We start from the raw sequence: 19,674 nt of genomic DNA, 5'->3' as shown, positions 1-19,674 counted from the left end.
GAATTTTAGTTGCCAGGCATTAGACCATTCCTCTAACTTTTGCAGATCCTTTTTCATATTTTCCACTCCCTCTTCGGTGTCTACTCTGTTACAAATCTTGGTATCATCTGCAAAAAGGCACACTTTTCCTTCTAACCCTTCAGCAATGTCACTCACAAACATATTGAACAGGATTGGCCCCAGCACTGAACCCTGAGGGACTCCACTACTCACCTTTCCTTCCTTCGAGCGACTTCCATTAACCACCACCCTCTGGCGTCTGTCCAACAGCCAGTTTCTGACCCAGTTCACCACTTTGGGTCCTAACTTCAGCCCTTCAAGTTTGTTCAACAGCCTCCTGAAATCCAAGTAAATTACATCTAGCATATGTCCTCGATCCAGCTCTCTGGTCACCCAATCAAAAAATTCAATCAGGTTCGTTTAGCATGATTTACCTTTTGTAAAGCCATGTTGCCTCGGATCCTAACATAGTAGATGACGGCAGATAAAGACCCGAATGGTCCATCCAGTCTGCCCAACCTGATTCAATTTAAATTTATTTTTTTTTTTGTAATTTTTCTTCTTAGCTATTTCTGGGCAAGAATCCAAAGCTTTACCCGGTACTGTGCTTGGGTTTCAATTGCCAAAATCTCTGTTAAGACTTACTCCAGCCCATCTACACCCTCCCAGCCATTGAAGCCCTCCCCTGCCCATCCTCCACCAAACGGCCATACACAGACACAGACCGTGCAAGTCTGCCCAGTAACTGGCCTAGTTCAATATTTAATATTATTTTCTGATTCTAAATCTTCTAAATCCTGTAACCCATTAGATTCAAGGAAGTACACTATCGTTTCTTTCAGCAACACTTCCATTATTTTTCCAACAACTGAAGTGAGGCTCACCGGCCTGTAGTTTCCTGCTTCATCCCTGTGACCACTTTTATGAATAGGGACCACATCCGCTTTCCTCCAGTCCCCAGGAATCACTCCCGTCTCCAGAGATTTGTTGAACAAGTCTTTAATAGGACTCGCCAGAACCTCTCTGAGCTCCCTTAGTATCCTGGGATGGATCCCGTCTGGTCCCATTACTTTGTCCACCTTCAGTTTTTCAAATTGCTCATAAACATCCTCCTCCGTGAACGGCGCAGAATCTATTCCATTTTCTCGTGTAACTTTGCCAGACAATCTCGGTCCTTCTCCAGGATTTTCTTCTGTGAACACAGAACAGAAGTATTTGTTTAGCACATTTGCTTTCTCCTCATCACTCTTCACATATTGGTTCCCAGCATCTTTTAGCCTAGCAATTCCATTTTTCATCTTCCTCCTTTCTCTAATATATCTGAAAAAATTTTTGTCTCCTTTTTTTACATTTTTAACCATTTGTTCTTCCGCCTGTGCTTTTGCCAGACGTATCTCTCTCTTGGCTTCTTTCAGTTTCACCCTGTAGTCTTTTCTGCTCTCCTCTTCTTGGTTTTTTATATATTTCACGAATGCCAACTCTTTCGCCTTTATTTTCTCAGCCACTAGGTTGGAGAACCATATTGGCTTCCTTTTTCTCTTGTTTTTATTGATTTTCTTCACATAAAGGTCCGTAGCCATTTTTATCACTCCTTTCAGCTTAGACCACTGTCTTTCCACTTCTCTTATGTCCTCCCATCCTAACAGCTCTTTCTTCAGGTACTTTCCCATTGCATTAAAGTCCGTACGTTTGAAATCTAGGACTTTAAGTATCATGCGGCCGCTCTCCACTTTAGCCGTTATATCAAACCAAACCGTTTGATGATCGCTACTACCCAGGTGAGCACCCACTCGAATATTAGAGATACTCTCTCCATTTGTGAGAACCAGATCCAATATCGCTTTTTCCCTTGTGGGTTCTGTCACCATTTGTCTGAGCAGAGCCTCTTGAAAGGCATCCACAATCTCCCTACTTCTTTCCGATTCCGCAGACGGAACATTCCAGTCTGCATCCGGCAGGTTGAAATCTCCCAACAGCAGAACCTCCTCTTTCTTTCCAAACTTTTGGATATCCACAATCAGATCCTTATCAATTTGCTGCAATTGAGTCGGAGGTCTGTAGACTACACCCACGTAGATAGAAGTTCCATCTTCTCTTTTCAGAGCAATCCATATCGCTTCTTCCTCTCCCCAGGTCCCTTGCATTTTGGTCGCTTCGATATTGATCTCCACCTTTTTGACCATCTCTGTCCTTCCTAAAAAGATTATATCCCGGTATGTTTGCATTAGAGAATGACACGGTGAAAAAATTGGTCCCCGTCACCGCCCCGTCCCCGTCTCACCATCCCCGTCACCGCCCCGTCCCCGTCTCACCATCCCCGTCACCGCCCCGTCCCCGTCTCACCATCCTCTTCACCGCCCCGTCACCGCCACTGCAATCCCATTCACTTTTCTTTATTTACGTATAAAGGAAACATTCTTTAAAACTTTAAAACTTAGTTAAATATTAGTTAATAACTATACAAAAACAAAACACGCAGAGAAAAAATTAATTAATAAAAATTCTCAAAACTGACACATTTTGATCACTAAATTTAAAATAGTTATTTTTCATACAGTTTTTCAATCACTAATCTTCCACCACCCCTGGGGCTAGCAATGCAAAAACAAACACGACATGTACTTTAAATGCTGCCGTGATTAGCATAGTGACCGCGGCTACGGCTGCAAGTCTCCCCTCCCCCCAGCGATCACGGCAGGAGGGCACCCAACCCCTCCTGTAGACCCCCCCAACGGCCCTCCCGACAATCGCAGCAGAAGGGTACCCAACCCCTCCTGCCGGTCCTCCCAATGGCCTCCCCTAAGATCGCCGGCAGGAGGGTACCCAACCCCTCCTGCTGGACCCCCCCCCCAACGAACCCTCCCACCCCGGAACCCCCTTAGTCTTACTTTCCAAGTTGGACCGGACGGCTCCTCACACGTATGGCCAGCAGGCTTGCCTCCGTCCAAATGAGGCGGGCCCGCCCCTACCCTGCCCAACCCACAGGATCCTAGGGCCTGATTGGTCTAGGCACCTAAAGCCACTCCCGCTATAGGAGGGGCCTTAGGTGCTTGGGCCAATCAGGCCCTAGGATCCTGTGGGTTAGGCAGGGGAGGGGAGGGGCGGGCCCGCCTCATTTGGACGGAGGCAGGCCTGCTGGCCAGACGAGCGAGGAGCTGTCCGGTCCAACTTGGAAAGTAAGACTAAGGGGGTTCCGGGGTGGGAGGGTTCGTTGGGGGGGGGTCCAGCAGGAGGGGTTGGGTACCCTCCTGCCGGCGATCTTAGGGGAGGCCATTGGGAGGACCGGCAGGAGGGGTTGGGTACCCTTCTGCTGCGATTGGCAGGAAGGGTTGATCTGACAAATGAGGAGCACGGTGAAACACAGGTAAATAGCGGTTCCTAGAAGGGGGTACATTGGCCCGCGGGGACAAACCTGTTCACCGTTTCCGCGGTCGGTGACTGCTAGTTTTCTTCCCCGTTTTCGGCGGTGACCCGCGGCTTAAATGCGGTGGCCGCGGGTAAACCGTCACCGTGTCATTCTCTAGTTTGCATCCCATCCATGTGATTCACTGAACCATGTCTCTGTGATAGCGACAATATCTAGTTCTGCCTCTAACATCAGGGCTTGCAGATCATGAACTTTGTTGCTTAGACTGCGAGCATTTGTGATCATTGCTTTCCAGCTATTTTTCAGCGATAATCTCCTTTTTCGTATGGATTTTTGTTTTGTTTCACTTTCCGTTGCAATACTAAGAAATGAGTTGCTGATATTGCTTATGTTGCAGTCTTTACTACTATCACATCTTTTCTTTTGACGGGGGTGGTCTCTATAATTGTCCTTCGTATATACACAACCCCCACCTACTAGTTTATGCCTGTGTGGGAACTTGCAATTATCACCTCCTTGTCTAAGATAAATTTATTGTGTTTTATTTTATCTTTAAAGTATTATATTCCTCATATAAAACATAGAAAGCTGAGTCTTCATGACATTTCTTGCCCACTTTCATCTATTGCCTGTACAAATAGAAATCATTCCTTAATCTGATTGAATTTTGTACACTTGTTGCGAGAGTTAAAACTGAATAAAGAATTAAAAAAAAAAAAAAGAAATCATTCCTTACTTGAAAGCAGATACAAATAGCTGCATTTTCGATAGTTGTTTTTTTAATTTCAATCTTTTGGCACATAGGCATAATTGCCCCATCAATGTGTTCCACATTTTAACACCTGCTATACAAAAAGCAGCTGCTCTAGGTAGGGCTGTGGAGTCGGAGTCGAGGAGTCGGAGTCGGAGGAAATTTCGGGTACCTGGAGTCGGAGTCGGAGTCAGAAGTACAAAAAACTGAGGAGTCGGAGTCGGAACATTTATCTACTGACTCCATTTTTGAACTTGGCATACCAATCACGAGCGATTCTTTCAGCTATAGCATGCACTATATACACAGCACAAATGTTGCGAGCAGCTTCTGCGGCCTTAGAACCTTGATTAAAAGCAAAAAGAAGGTGGTGTCGAAAATGCTAATTTTTCTCAACTTGATATTCCATCTTAACGATTTGAAAATTAACCTGTGCTGTGGAGTCGGAGTCGAGGAGTCAGAGGAAATTTCGGGTACCTGGAGTCGGAGTCGGAGTCTGAAGTACAAAAAACTGAGGAGTCGGAGTCGGAACATTTATCTACCGACTCCACAGCCCTGGCTCTAGGCTCAGCATATCACACTTTAGTTTTATGGCAGTCAGTCAATCAGTTTTTACATTATCACTTTTTTAATGAACAGTCTATTTTTATGTTACCTTTGTATATTTTAAGTTTCTTTGAAAGAATTTGACAGCCGGAGCCATTGCCTTCTCTGGTGGTTCAAACTAGTGTTCATTTTGTAGTAGCAAGTTAAGTGATGTTTACCTTTAATTACAATGTACATTGAGCCATTCTAATATTTGGGATTTTTAATTTTTTTAAATTTTATTTTCAGTTGCAGTTGTTCTGATTGCTTTTATTGACATACCATTTGTTTTATATATATTATTATTATTATTTTGTTTTTTTCCAACAAACATTTCAGCAGTAAGCATTTGTTTGATTCATTCACTTTGAATCACTTAAAGATTTTATAAGTATGCACCTACTACATATCTCCTTGTTAGCTAGTGATTTTGTTAATTTGTTCAGCATTATTGGTTTTTAAAAAATGTTTTCCATCTGTTTTAGTCTTAAACTTTTAATGATTTGACACCGAGTATTACATGAATATATAAACATTGCATATAAACATAAGCAAATACAGATGTCTTGCCAATATCATGTCCTAGCCAATCATTTATCTTTCCAATAGGGTTTTCCAGAAGGTCTTGATTTTTGTGAGTTTTATTCTATGTCAGTACACCCAGTCTGGTTCATTGTGCATTTGTTAGAATTATTAAGCAATCTTGGTTATTTCTAAACTCTTGTTTTAACATATTTACATTTGTTGCAGATGTTGTCATATTCAGTGCAGGAGGATGCCAAAATGAGGCCATGTTAGGTCTTATTAAGAATTATTTCATCAAAGTCGCCTTTTACCATACCAGTGTTTTGTTTTCTTTAACCTCTTCTGGGATTTGTTGTCTCTGACTTTGATCGTTTTCTTTAACCTCTTCTGGGATTTGTTGTCTCTGACTTTGATCATTTTCAGTGTGACCAGCTTCTTTTGCTTTTCAACCACTGGTCAGATACGTGGGCCCTCATTTTACAAGCCCTGTTCATATTTTAGACCAGTGCTTAGAAGTTTATGCAACATAAATGTTTAAATCTCTATTTTACTAAGCCAGGATATACACGTCTCAAACCCAAGTGCGTGCAAATGGTAAGGGGGCATGTTTTGGGTGGCACAAGGGTGTGGTAAGTTGATGTGTATTCTCCATTTCAGAAGGTGATTAAACATCTATGTCCTAAAAGAAAGACATCAGGAGTTATACCTGCTACCAAGAAAGTTTAGTTTTTGTCAAACTGCTCCTGTTAAGCAACTCCACTGGAGGGCTTTGTGAAGATTGGTTCCTTAATCCCTCAGGGATATCAATCTCTTTGCACTGGAAAAATGTATGTTTATATTTTTAAAATAGGAAAGATAATAAACGTGTATGTGCTGAGGTAGATATTAAACAAAATAGGTGGTAGCATGGATACTTGTACCATGTAAGTCTGTGACCAAGGCAGCAATGAGCTGCCAAACATTATGAATTTATCTGATAGGATCTAAACCAGGCAAGTATTGTGTCATTTCTGCTAGCATGATATTGTGGTCCAGATGATTTGTTGGGATTTAGGAGGACCTTAAAAATTGTACTTTTTTCTGATCTGTAGATGTCTTAGAAGGATTCTCCAAATTGTATGTTTTGGCTAATTTTATTATGTGTTTAGGATTTTGTTTTACTGCTTAGTTCAGGGGTAGGCAATTCCGGTCCTCGAGAGCCACAGGCAGGTCAGGTTTTCAGGATATCCACAATGAATATGTATGAGATGGATTTGCATGCACTGCCTCCTTGAGATGCAAATCTATCTCATGCATATTCATTGTGGATATCCTGAAAACCTGACCTGCCTATGGCTCTCGAGGACCAGAATTTCCTACTCCTGGCTTAGTTGGTGATAGCAGTGTCTCGCAAACTTTCCGGCCGGCGGCACACTAAATCCAGTGCCCCAGCAAGAAGGCACCTGGAAGTGCACGGACGTCGACATGATGACGTCATGCGTATGCGCAGAGGCTCATCTGGCCATGACCCGCTGGTGGAGAGATCCAGGAGGTTCTGGGAGAGGAGGAAAGACGTCGGCCAGCAGGAGAGTCATCTGCGCCAGCTGACTTCTACAGGCCGTGCCTCTCACCGCGAGAGACATGTCCTGTAGGCAGGCAGCTGGTGTGGATGACTCCCCTCCTTGCCAGCGTGTCGCGGCACACAGTTTGCAATACACTGGGTTATAGGTTTGAAATAGTTTTATGTTACCAGTTTGTTTACTTGGTCTTATTCTGGACTTAATGGTGAGGACAGGCTAAATATAGAAAAAAAAATAGCTATTTTCTCTCTTCTAAGGCCACAAGGAGCATCAGTGGAAAACCAGGGTTTGATTCCTAACTTCTCTGTTTTTCAGCCCACTGCTCGAACCACTAGACCAGGGGTAGGCAATTCCGGTCCCCAAGAGCCGGAGCCAGGTCAGGTTTTCAGGATATCCACAATAAATATGCATGAGATAGATTTGCATCTCAAGGAGGCAGTGCATGCAAATCCATCTCATACATATTCATTGCGGATATCCTGAAAACCTGACATGGCTCCGGCTCTCGAGGACCGGAATTGCCTACCCTTGCACTAGGCTATGCCATTTGAAAGTGATCTCAAATAAAATGTGATTGTAAGCCCCATTTTGTATAGGGGCTCTGTGTGGCAAATGGATCCGCCTGGTCAGGACCTTCACATTTGCCCCAGTATTTTACAAAAAGATGTGCTGAACACAGAGGCTTTTGTAAAGTACATATAAGGATGCCTAAGAGTGCACATATATGTGCCAGTATGTTCAGCTGGAACATCCATTTTGCAATCCTACACATGCAGAAAAGAGCAACATTGCCTGGGGCTTTATGCTTATGTTTATCAGTACTTATAGACCGCCCTTCGCAGTAACAGCAGAGCAGTTTACAAATTTAAACTCAAAAGAAAGGAACTCCATTATCAGAAGAAAAGATAAAACAAGTGTAACCGCCTAAAAATTAAAATCTAAAAGCTGCAGTCTGGAGTCCCTCCCTAGGGCCTTTACATGTGTTGGGGCCATTTTCACAACATACATGTGTTTTTGCTGGATTTTTTTTTTTTTTTTTAATCTTTATTCATTTTCAATTCTTACAACAAGTGTATAATAATCAATCAGAAACATTTTTAACAAATCACTTGACAATCTTACTTATAATCCTTAAAATATATAAATATAAAAGAATCCCTTCCCACCCATCCATTTATTAATAATAAAACAATTAGCAATTATTATCTTTCCCAATCCCACCCTCCCTATACCTTATCTAATACCAAAGTGTTTAAGATGTCTGATCAATAGAATAAGTAATCAATGGCCCCCAAATCTTTTTAAACTTATGATAATTTCCTTGTAAATATGACATACTGAATTCCACCAAAAGGTATAATTAAGTTTAGTATAATCTTTCCAATTTCCAGTAATCTGTTGAATGACAACCCCTGTCAATATTAATAAAAGTTTATTATTATTTGCTGGATTTTTAAAAAGCTGCATATGTGGTGGGAGCCAGCGAAAGACCACTTTATCCTGAAATTTGGAAGTGATGTTAGCTTTGTGTCTGATTATGTTTTCTTTGTGTATGATTATGTGTATGATTATGCTCCTTTTACAAAGCAGGCGGTAGTTTTTCGGGTAGTGCGCGCGCTAAAAACACTAGCGCACCTTTGTAAAAGGAGCCCTAACTCAGCTAAAAATTAGCAGATTATCTAGCTCTTAAGTTTTTTTTATTGGTGCTGATGAGCACCCTAGTGCTTCTGCAATGTCTGTCTTCCATGTGCATGAAATGGAAGCATTCAGACAAGATTTGAATCAGTCTGAAATTACTCATATCTTCTAAGGGCTCCTTTTACAAAGGTGCATTAGGGCCTTAATGCGCAGAATAGCGCGCGCTAGACCTTAACGCCAGCATTGAGCTGGCGTTAGTTCTAGAAGCGTAGCGTGCGCTATAAATGCTAGCGCACCTTAGTAAAAGGTCTTCAGTCCTGTGAAATCTTAATATGATATTATTGTTTTATTAAGGAGTGAATATTTTCTTGTATGCTTGCTGTTTGCGTGGGTTAGGACAATGGAGTTCTTTCTTTCTTTTATATATTTGATTTTATTTGTAAACTGCTTGGACCAATAAAATGAACGAGCGGTATAACAAACTTAATAAACCATAGATATGCCTGATAATTTGTATGAGTGGGGTTCCAGCGTGATTTCTACATGGGGCAGGTCTGTGCACGCAAAGGCCTCCCAATAGCTTTTTGGGGAGAACAAAAGTCAAAAATGTCTCTTTGGGTTACTTTTGATCTGGATATTCCCCCATTTGTTATAGCAAAAATAGGTGTGTTTACAGCACTTAAGTAAGAATTGAAAGATGACTTTTTTGACACATTGGACCTCAGCCATCCCAGGAGATCATGACACTAATTCACCTTTTCTTGCAGATGGTCTGTGAGCGTACTGAGGTGTTTGCTTCTGCTTGTGCCATAGCCAGGGCCTTTCCCTTGTTCACCCGACGTTCAAGTGCCTCCAGGCGCACAGAAAAGAAAAGTGTGACAGTGGAGTTTGTTCTGGTTGGCCAGAACAATGGGCCGATAGATGTCTCAATGCTGAAGGTACAGACATGAGTGTTTAAGTAGTTATTTACTGCTTCCAATTACAGTTCTTCAGTCTTTCTTTCAGGATTGGATTTATCATCTTCCATTTTAAAGGAGTCCCATATTCGTTCATTTATATCCCGCTTACATCTTAGCAGGTAACCAAAAAACACAGAAAATCAGCAAAGACAAATACAAACAATATACGAAGACCCCAAATTAGAAATAATACTAGGGTTGCCCCCCCACCCCCCCCCCCGCCGCGCAAGCAAGCATAAAAGTGTTTCTCAAAGTCATTCCTGGAGAACCCCTTTGCCAGGTTTTCAGGATGTGCATAATGAATATGAATGAGATTGATTTGCATATAGTACACTGTTTCCATTGTATGCAAATCTCTTTTGTAGCATATTCGTTGTGGATATTCTGAATACCTGACTGGCAAAGGAGTACTTCAGGACGAAGTTGAAAAACACTGCCTTACAATATATTAATGAATTTAGAAGCCAGGACAGTTGTAGTTTGTGCCTATTGATGAACTTGTTATTCTGCTCATACTCACAGATGTCACTGTTGTCTGTGTATTCTTGAGAAAATCATCCCACAATTAATGTAAAGCTCAATGAAGGTAAGAATTATTCCTGCTATCCTGTTACTGGAGTACCCAGTTCTCAGGACACACCTAGCAAATCATGTTTTCAGTTTACCCTCAGTGAATATGAATGCAATAGATCTACATGCAGTTGAAGTAGTGCATGCAAATTTCTCATTCATATTCATTATGGATATCCTGAAATCCTGGCTGGATTGAGAACCCCTGTACAGAGTGAGGAATCTTTCAGTTTTCTAAGTTAAACGTGAGGAATATCCACTGTATTTTTTCCCCATTATATTTTTCTCAGCATCTTGTCTATTGCTTTTCAACCCTTTCCAGGGGGCACATCTCGTTACTGGGGCTTTCAGAATTACCTTGATGAGTATGCATGAAATACATTTGCATGAAGCATGGATCCATTGTATGCAAATCTGTCTCATGCAAATTTATTGTGTTCTGAAAACCTGATAAGACTAGTGGCTCTTCCAGGAGAGGGTTGAGAAGTACTGTCTTATGGTATCCATGTAGTGTGATTTTTATTTTTATTTTTTTTGGTGATCCAACGAATTTGAGTTCAGGATATGAACAGAGATGATGTAAAAATATTATTTTGCTTGTATAACTCCAGACATCTACCAGGTAACTAATTATTTTCTTGAAGTAATATTTTTGAACCCTTGCTACTTAGGTGTGTATTTTGTAAAGTATGCCACTCCCACTACAGCCATCTGTGTTCTGCCCCCTTGGAGCACTATATGAAAAATACGTTAAAAAACCTTTTGGATTTTCTTGGCAACTACATTAATAGTAAATGTCTGGAAAGACAAACACCATATTAGATATAAATGTGTGATGGAACTTGCTATGCTTAACACATCGGTCTGAATTTGGAAATAAGAGACGCCTTTTGTCAGGTTGTCTCGGAGAAGGGCTCCTCTTGAAGATGATGTGATTTGTTCTTATTACACAAACAGTCTTAACTTCTGTTTTTGATTGTAAATGTTGCATAAAAAATTCAACAAAAAAGGGTAAAAGTGAAACTGAAAGGTTCTCATCATAGATGCAGTGTACTGTGAAGAAAAGTTTGATAGGTTGGGATGCTCTAGCTTGGAGAAGAGGGATTATAAAAAAAGATTTATAAAATCATGAGTGATGTGGAACAGATAGACATTCCATAAAAAGGAACTGGTGTTAAAATTTAAAATAAGTTCTAGAAAATAATGCATAATTAAACTATGAAGTTCCTGTTGGAGAATGTAGTCACGCTTGATAGTCTAGCTGCATTTAAAACCTGTTTGTATAAAAGTCTAAAAAACATGTCCATTAACTATTATTTAGCTAGACAGCTTTAGATATCTCTAGCTTCAATTTTTGGGAGCAGCGTTTCCCATCTGGGATCTGCTAGGTTCCTCCAGGTGACCTGGACTAGTCACTGTCACAGGCAGGATGCTCTTAATGGACCTTTGGACCTGGCTCAACACTTTGGGCTCCTTTTACAAAGCCGCGTTAGCGGTTTAACGCACGTAATATTGCGTGCTAATTTGCCGGCCGCGCTAGCCACTACCGCCTCCTCTTGAGCAGACGGTAGTTTTTCGGCTAGCGCAGGGGTTAGCGTGCGATAAAGCCACTAATGTGGCTTCATAAAAGGAGCCCTTTGTGTAGTCCAGCTTCCAGAAGATAAATTTTAGGATTCTATCCATTTTCAGGTGGCGTTATTTTGTTTTCTAGTGCTTGGAGAGTGCCAGTGATGGGGTGAGATTGGCAGCACGTATTGTCGACACTCCGTGCAACGAGATGAACACCAGTACCTTCATTGAGGTGAGCAGTAGGTTCAGCTATGCACATTCTCACTTGGTGGCTTGCCACACTTCTAAAGCAGCAGAGAAAAATCTTACATGATTAATAAATGTTAACAGCTAATTGGCCTTTAATAACACTGCAAAAGCATTTAGAAAACATGACTCTGATGCTGATGGCAAATGATCCCAGTTGCCCAGGAAGGCTCTTTGGGTTACTGATGTATGGAAACTCTTATCGAACTGCTACTGAGCTGGATTCATGTGACCTGCTTGGTCCTTGGCTTGTGGTGGTGAAAGGATTACTGTTGTGATACAAAAAGAGGTTCCATTATGGAAATCAGAGGTTAGGAACAGTGTGGTAGCTCAGTGGCAGGGCCAAATGCCACCATAAAAAGAGACCTGGACTTGATTCACAGCTTCCTGGGTTAGTCACAGCTGGGGATGTTTAAGGCAGTGGTCATAGCTCCTGGGGGAGGAGAGGAGGGAGCCACAGTCATTACAGAATGACATGGGGATGGGGACAGAGCCTGCGAGGATGGGGCAGGGATGAGGACGGAATGGGGACAGGGACAAACTGTGTCCCTATGTTATTCTCTAAAAACATGAGACTATATCAATATGTAAAAATTTAACACATCTTAGACAATTGGCAACTGAATTCAATGATTTAAAAAAAACAGCAGAAGCTGTTTTTGGATTTCAATGAACTACTGTTAAATGACATCATCTTTGTCTTGTCTGCCATCTACAACGTCCTTCCATCATGTGCCCAGCTGCTCAGGCATCTTACTGTTACTGCAACAGATTCATCCATCGTTGCTGGCATCAAGGAACATTTCTAATATTTAATAGACACTTATTTTTCTGTTCATTCACTACAGTTTGAGTAGGTTCTCTTCTACACCCATGTCTGAGAGACAATCCAATTACTTTCCCAGATGATGTAAAAACATAGGCAATTGAATCTTGGGGAAGGCTGTACCAAAATCAGATAGAAATGGAAAGCTCTATTTGTGATTTATAAACAGTTGTACAAAATATTGTCCCTTTTTATACTGTAGCCCTTTATTTGGCATTGTTGTTCAGAAGCAACATGTGAAGAATCATGGCCCCAGATCCCAGTCCTGGTTTGATTCCAAAGAAAGCAGTAGGAGTGACATGCTAGGTCAATAACAAAGAAATCAAAGATTAAAAGGGTACAGGACCACAGCGTGGTACTATTAGAAACTGATTGCCAGCTTTCTAAATATATCACTCACAGTTATGTTTAATAACTGAAAGCGTGAAAAGACAGAGTCCTCAGTTTAAAGCAATTCAGTTCTGAATTATAATCAGAATGCTGGAAACTATTTGCATGATTTCAGAACTCTTCCAGCATGTACATAAGAAAGACTTGTAAATGTTCATATTTCTTTACATGAATATGTCTTGGTTAACAATGGGTCAAACAAAACAGGGATGCCGATCTCCACAACTTCAGACACGAGAAGATGAACAGTGGAGAAAGTACCAAGGTCCAGGGTATGCAACTTTATTTCAAAACTTTATAAGTGTGATGGCTCGACATGCACGTGTTTTGGCTTATCAGGCCTGCCTCAGGAGTCTTATCAGTAACCTTTATCACTATGGTAGGGCCAATCTGTTCCTCCATTCCTGCCCCTCAAAGTCTCTGAGCAGTGCTAATTTCAAATGCTCAAGGCATTTAATTGAGATATCCGATTTTGATCATAAGCAATGTCTTCCTGGAGATTTTGAGCCTCCTGGATGATGGCAGGAGAGTACCCCAGATGTGATATTGTTCTCTGTAAGTGACATTCAGCATTATTGATTCCTTGTATGTGAGGGCATGGCTCAAAATCTTCAGGAAGGCAAGCCTGATAGGCCGAAACATGTGCGTGTCCAGGCATCACACTTACAAAGTTTTGAAATAAAGTTGCATACCTGGACCTTGGTACTTCTCCACTGTTTGTCTTTTCATTGGTTAACAATGGACCAGATTATATGCACAGTTTTAGAAGATAATTTGCTTGGTTTTATTGTAAGTAATTTGGCTTTTAAAATGACAATTTTAGTTAGTTTGTTTACAGTAAGAATCTTACTTTGTTAAAAAGACATACCGAGTAATTATTCAGAGCTGTTCTGTTTTTAAGCAAAATTAGTCTCCGTTATGGAAAAAGTCTTTGAGTTGTGTGACTGTTAAATATTTTGATTTAAGATACACATGCCTAGGACAGGTTTTCTCATACTGCAAACTGGATATTCGGGCCTGATGTGTCTCGTATCAGTCTATTCCTCAGTTCTTTGTGTTGTTTAGTCATGCTGCTTGTTTGTCTTGTAGGAAATTAAAGCTGTTGGTAATGATCTGGGAATAGTTCCAACCATTATTCGTGGTGAGGATCTGAAAGAAAAGGGATTTGGAGGTAAGTCCTGGGTTTTTACCCTGGAAAGCTTTCTTCTTCAGCAGAGACCATGCTCTTTATCATTTTAGCATATATTTAACCCCCCTTTTACTATGCTGTGGTAGAGGTTTTTATCACGGCCTGGAACGCTAAATGTTCAGACACTCATAGAATTCCTAGCTGTGGTAGAAACCTTTACCGCTGCTTAGTAAAAGAGGACCTAAATTGCTATACTGCCTTTTTCTGGTAAAATAAGTCAAAGCAATTTACAAAAAAAAAAAATCAAATTAAGACATGGAAAATAAATCTAGTTTGCTGACAGAAAAGAGACAGACAACATCAAGTCAAACACCCCACAAATGTAAAATAATTAAATGGTTTAAAATAATCAGAAATTAAGTAAAGATAAAAACAAGCAGACTGTGTTCACCAATGGGGGACTTCTATAAATGGCACCTAAAAGTTAGATGCCAAGTAGTGTGGCACTAAGTGCAATTCTGTAAAAGTTAGGCATACTTTATAGAATGACTCTTAATGGCGCCTAAACTGGGCTTAGGTTTCGGTAGGCGCCCTAATCTTAGGTGCACCCTATTTATGCCAGGGTTTTCTTGGCCTAAATGAGAAAGTCCATAACAGGTGCCTATATGAAAAACATACCTACTTTCTGGTAGGCATCTACCAACTTAAGTGCCTACCATCCAATTAAGTGCAATTTACATCAGTTGTAAGGTGCTAATTGTTAATTATCTGTGCCGCTTAGGCCTTTTAATTAGGTTAGGGGCACCGATCTAGGCACCTAACTTTAGCCATCATTTATAGAATTGAGGCCCAAATGCCTACTGAAAAAAAGTATGTATTTAGATGTATGAGCCAGTTCTGTTCGTAGTTCCATAGGATGGTTGTCTGAGCTTCCTATCTTGAGACAGCAGATGTTCCTCTAATTGCAAGAAACAGGTTTGATGTAGAGAGTTGTGCGGGGACAGAAATCCCATCCATCCCCGGCCGTCTCCGCCAGGATCCTCTCCATCCCCGCCCGTCCCCATAAAAAGCAGCAATTACTTTTGACCGGATGATCAATTCCACAGTTTCTTTTGTGTTTGCGTTGCTATTTTCCTTGTGGAATCTCTTTGGTGGAACCCTTTTTTTTGTTTTCTGTTCAGGTAATTAACTTATAAGCCCTCTCTTTTACTAAGGCTGACGTGTCCATTATATTATATGGATGAACCCTGCTTCCAAAGCCTTCCATCCCCGTGGGAGTCCCGTTGGCTAGAGGGGAGTCCCCATGGGAGTCCCGTGGGTTAGGGGGGATTCCCGCGGGACCCGCGGGATTTCCGCGATCCCGTGCAGACTTTAGTTTGATGCCTGCTCATCCTTTCTGTGTTGACAGTGTTGGCCTTCAGAGATGTATCTCGAAATGTGCATAGAACCGACTCACTCTCTCCAACATGCACTTGTAATATCATATAGAACAGTGCTTCTCAATCCAGTCCTTAAGGCACACCTAGCCAGTCAGGTTTTTAGGGTGTCCACAATGAATATGCAAGTCTATCTCATGCATATTTGTTGTGGATATCCTGAAAACCCGACTGGCTAGGTGTGCCCTGAGGACTGGATTGAGAAGCACTGCTATAGAAGATAATCTGGAAATATTTTGCAAACATTACAACAACTGCGGTAATATGTTATTTTTACCTTTTTATGCAATGCCTTGGTTTCTCATCCCCTTCTTAGGCATTTACGGTGTTGGTAAAGCTGCAGAACACCCACCTGCTCTGGTCATTCTCAGTCACACACCGGAAGAAGCAACACAGACCATTGCATGGGTGGGAAAAGGCATCGTGTATGACACAGGAGGCCTGAGCATTAAGGGAAAGGTATGCAAGCATTAAATAGTTTTTCTTTAACAATGTTTGAGCCTAGTCCTTCCTTATAGATAGGAACTGTGAGGCATCCTGGTAATAAATCACACTTCCTTTAGCTGCTCAGCTTATTTTGAGCTGTTGCACTATCCAGCTAACATAAACATAATAGGGAAATATTTTAGTTAGTGATTGATATTTTGCAAGCTCCAATGTGTGTTAAGGACTTCTCATTTCATAAAAATTCCTCCTTCAAGCATGAGGGCAGCATGCTTAGTTGTAGTCAATAGCTAAGAGTACTGTAACCCTGTGGCTTAATGGGGCAGAATATATACATTGGGCTTTTGTCTTAGATTGCTTTTGTACCTATCCTGAGTTATGTTCGCAAAATATCACAAGAGTAAACAGATTCTAAGGTGACTTTTAATCTATGATCTTATGACTCAGTTGAAATCTCAGTAGACTTACTTCACCTTGTGACATATCAAAGCTGTAAGAATAATATTAAAAAACCTGCCTTTGTCATTGGATAATGGCCCACAAAATGCTGATTGTGTATTAAAGCTTGTTGGTATGTGGTTACATGGCTTTGGCATGCATAATTCCTCTTCCCTACTCCTCCCAAAGCCATTTTCTAAATCCATTGAAATACGTTTAGAGGGAAATTCTACAAACGGTGCCTAAAATGAGTCGCCTAAGTTAATTGGGAAACACCGTTTGAAATGGCACCAGAATCGCACCTAATGCCACTATAGGTGTGGCTAATGCTGGAAGTGGCGTTAGGCACCTTAAAACTCCTATGTAGGTGTGATTCACAGCAAAGATAGGTGCCGGAAATATGGCAGGTGCGCCCTTTGTGCTTCCTGCCTAGTCCCGCTCTGCTCCATGATGGGCTTGCCGTCAGTTCTCGCAAATCACGAGAACTGACGGCAAGCCAATCACGGAGCGGATCGGGACCAGGCAGGAAGCGCAAAGGTCGCACTCCAACCTTACATTCTGCTCTGCAGGGAGAAAGGTAGCTGTCCAGCACCGACCACACCAGTTTAAAAAAAAAGTTATCGGGGGAGGGGGGAGAAGTGTATTCACTACATAAAATGCACCCACTTTTCCACCCTCTTTTTAGGGGTGGAAAAAGTGCGTCTTATGGAGTGAAAAATACGGTAATTAGTGCCAATTGGTGTCAGTTTCTATAGTGCTACTAGATCAGTGGTCTCAAACTCACAGCCCAGAGGCCTCATGCAGCCCGCCAGGTACTATTTTGAGGCCCTCGGTATATTTATCATAATCACAAAAGTAAAATGAAAGTTTCTTGCTCATATGTCTCTTTAGCTATAAATTACAATATTATTATTAAGACTTAGCCAAAAGGAAAGATTTATAAACTATAAAGAGTTTCACCTCATGCAAAATTGTCATTTCTTTAATAAGACATTAACTATTTTTTCTGAGGCCCTCCAAGTACCTACAAATCCAAAATGTAGCCCTGCAGAGAGTTTGAGACCACTGTACTAGATATATGTAGTGTTAATTAAGTTGTCCACACATGAGAAGGGGTAAAACGTGGACCTCACAGACCTGACGGACCTCGCAGATCTAAACCCGCATGTCCTTAAAAATCTAAGGTCCGTGCCGTTTGTAGTTAGTTTCTGGCTCTGACAGACCTCGGTGACAATTTAGTGCTGACGGATCCGTCTCAGCATAAGGAGGGAAAAGAATTAGGCTCCGTCAGTGCTAAAATGTCACCGAGGTCTGTCGGAGCCAGAAACTAACTACAAACGGCACGGACCTTAGATTTTTAAGGACATGCGGGTTTAGATCTGCGAGGTCCGTCAGGTCCGCGTTTTACCCCTTCCCTCCACACACTTCGTCCACAACCTATACAGATTTTTGGGGTAATTATCCATATTTCTGTTCCCCTTAGACAACAATGCCAGGTATGAAGCGAGACTGTGGTGGAGCTGCTGCTGTCTTGGGGGCTTTCAAAGCCACCGTGAAGCAAGTACGTACCGTACAATACACGAGATCTGTTGCACACTTTTCAGCATTATTCCTGTGTGTTGTTTCTTATGCTAATTAAAAGCATTTAATTATTCTAATAGACAATGCTCCCATTTTAGAATTGGCCGGGGGTGTGCAAATTTTTTTTCATGTGAGTGACAAGTTCTTTAAAAAAAAAAAAAAAAACCCTTTCATGTGATCATCAAGTTCTAAAAACCAACCATTTTAAAAAGATTTGCAAGCACTTTTGTGAGCAACACTCCTAGAATGTGTGAGCAATTGCTCACGCACTCCGCTTACAGCAGTGTGTCGCAAACCTTTTCAAGCCACAGCACACTAAACTCGGGGCTGTGACTGAAGGGCCTCTGGGCACGCGGTGACGTCAACGTGATCACATCGTGTGATTGTGTGGCATCATCCTATCAACGTCCACACATGCGCTGAGGCCCTCCAGGTGGGGCCCTGAAATTGCTCAACCTGAAATTGGTGCACCAGGGGGGAGTGCAGAGAGGAGGAGACATGCCGGTATCAGGTGACTGCCTATGAGATGGGCCTCTCACCACGAGAGGCACGCTCTGTAGGTTGTTAGGCAGTGCCGGCATCTCACCATGGCACACAGTTTGCGACACACTGGCTTAGAGCGAACATAGCTGCTAGTGTCTCCTTTCAGGTTGAATTATTTACCTTTATAAGCAAGATGGTGCCTAGCTCAGTGTTCTAAGATGCATTTTCTGTTCCAAGTCTTTTCCTTTCATCTTAGGCATCATGGGCTAGATTCACTAAGCAAACCGATCGTGTACCGATCGGTTTGCGACCCCTTAACGAGCAAATTTCCCTCTGGCCTGATTCACTTACCTCTCCTGCGATCCGCTTCAAATCCGTGCATGCAAATGAGGAGAAACGCATGCAACTTGGACAACGACACGATTCACTACACAAAATTTCACATCTGACAGGGCTGGCCGATCAACGGAAGAAGCGACTGCTGGGGAGTAGTCGAAAACGTCCTTCTGACTCTCCTGTTCCATTGAAGCCCTGCTCTCTGCCCTATCAGCCCCGATCTCCTGCAGCCCCAAACGCCTCCTGCAGCCCTGATCTGCCTGCCCTGGCTCTCGTGGTCCTGCATCCCTGGGCTTGCCTGCCCCGAGTGCCTGCCTGACACGTCCTCTCTGCTCCCCCTGGCTCTGCTGCCTTCCCTCCAGTGCGAGCCCACAGGTTTAAAGCGGGGCTGCCCCGAACTCGTCTGCTCCGACTGCCTGTGCAAGCCCTTGGGTCGGACCGCAAAAGTTTAAAGTTAAAAAGAAAAAAAAAAAAGTCACAGCTGGGATGGGTCTGTGCGGTCTGCGTATGCGCATTGATCACACATGCACAAGCCGTGCAGGCAGATAGGGGCGTTCCTCCGATCGCCCCATCTGCATATTTTTGTTTCCTAAATTCGTTCGGGCCAGTTAGTGAATCCTGGCCCATGTTGCTTCATGCCTCTAATACTGTTAAATGTTTACTCTGAGTAGCCATGGGCTTAACGCCTCTATATGTTAGCTATTTAAATTGTTATCTGGAGAGACCTTTTCTAAACAATGCTCATAAATGTGTTTTGTAAATACAAATCTTTCAAAGATGTACTCCACTGAAATGTCTATATATAACAGTGGTCTCAAACTCACGGCCCGGGGGCCACATGC

General features: G+C 42.1%; 1 protein-coding gene across 1 annotated transcript in view; it reads left to right on the top strand.

Annotated features, from left to right (window-relative positions):
* The window catches only part of NPEPL1 (aminopeptidase like 1), a 55,262-nt gene that overhangs the window by 8,384 nt on the left and 27,204 nt on the right, over positions 1-19,674 (top strand). Inside the window, exons 3-7 of the mRNA XM_033963423.1 lie at positions 9,193-9,363; positions 11,666-11,755; positions 14,075-14,156; positions 15,867-16,009; positions 17,916-17,993. Of these exons, the coding sequence (XP_033819314.1) occupies positions 9,193-9,363; positions 11,666-11,755; positions 14,075-14,156; positions 15,867-16,009; positions 17,916-17,993 (564 nt within the window). The remainder of the gene's footprint in view (positions 1-9,192; positions 9,364-11,665; positions 11,756-14,074; positions 14,157-15,866; positions 16,010-17,915; positions 17,994-19,674) is intronic.

The sequence above is a fragment of the Geotrypetes seraphini genome, chromosome 11 (genome assembly GCF_902459505.1).
Source record: "Geotrypetes seraphini chromosome 11, aGeoSer1.1, whole genome shotgun sequence".
Taxonomy (NCBI): domain Eukaryota; kingdom Metazoa; phylum Chordata; class Amphibia; order Gymnophiona; family Dermophiidae; genus Geotrypetes; species Geotrypetes seraphini.
This window is presented reverse-complemented; position numbering and strand designations above follow the sequence as displayed.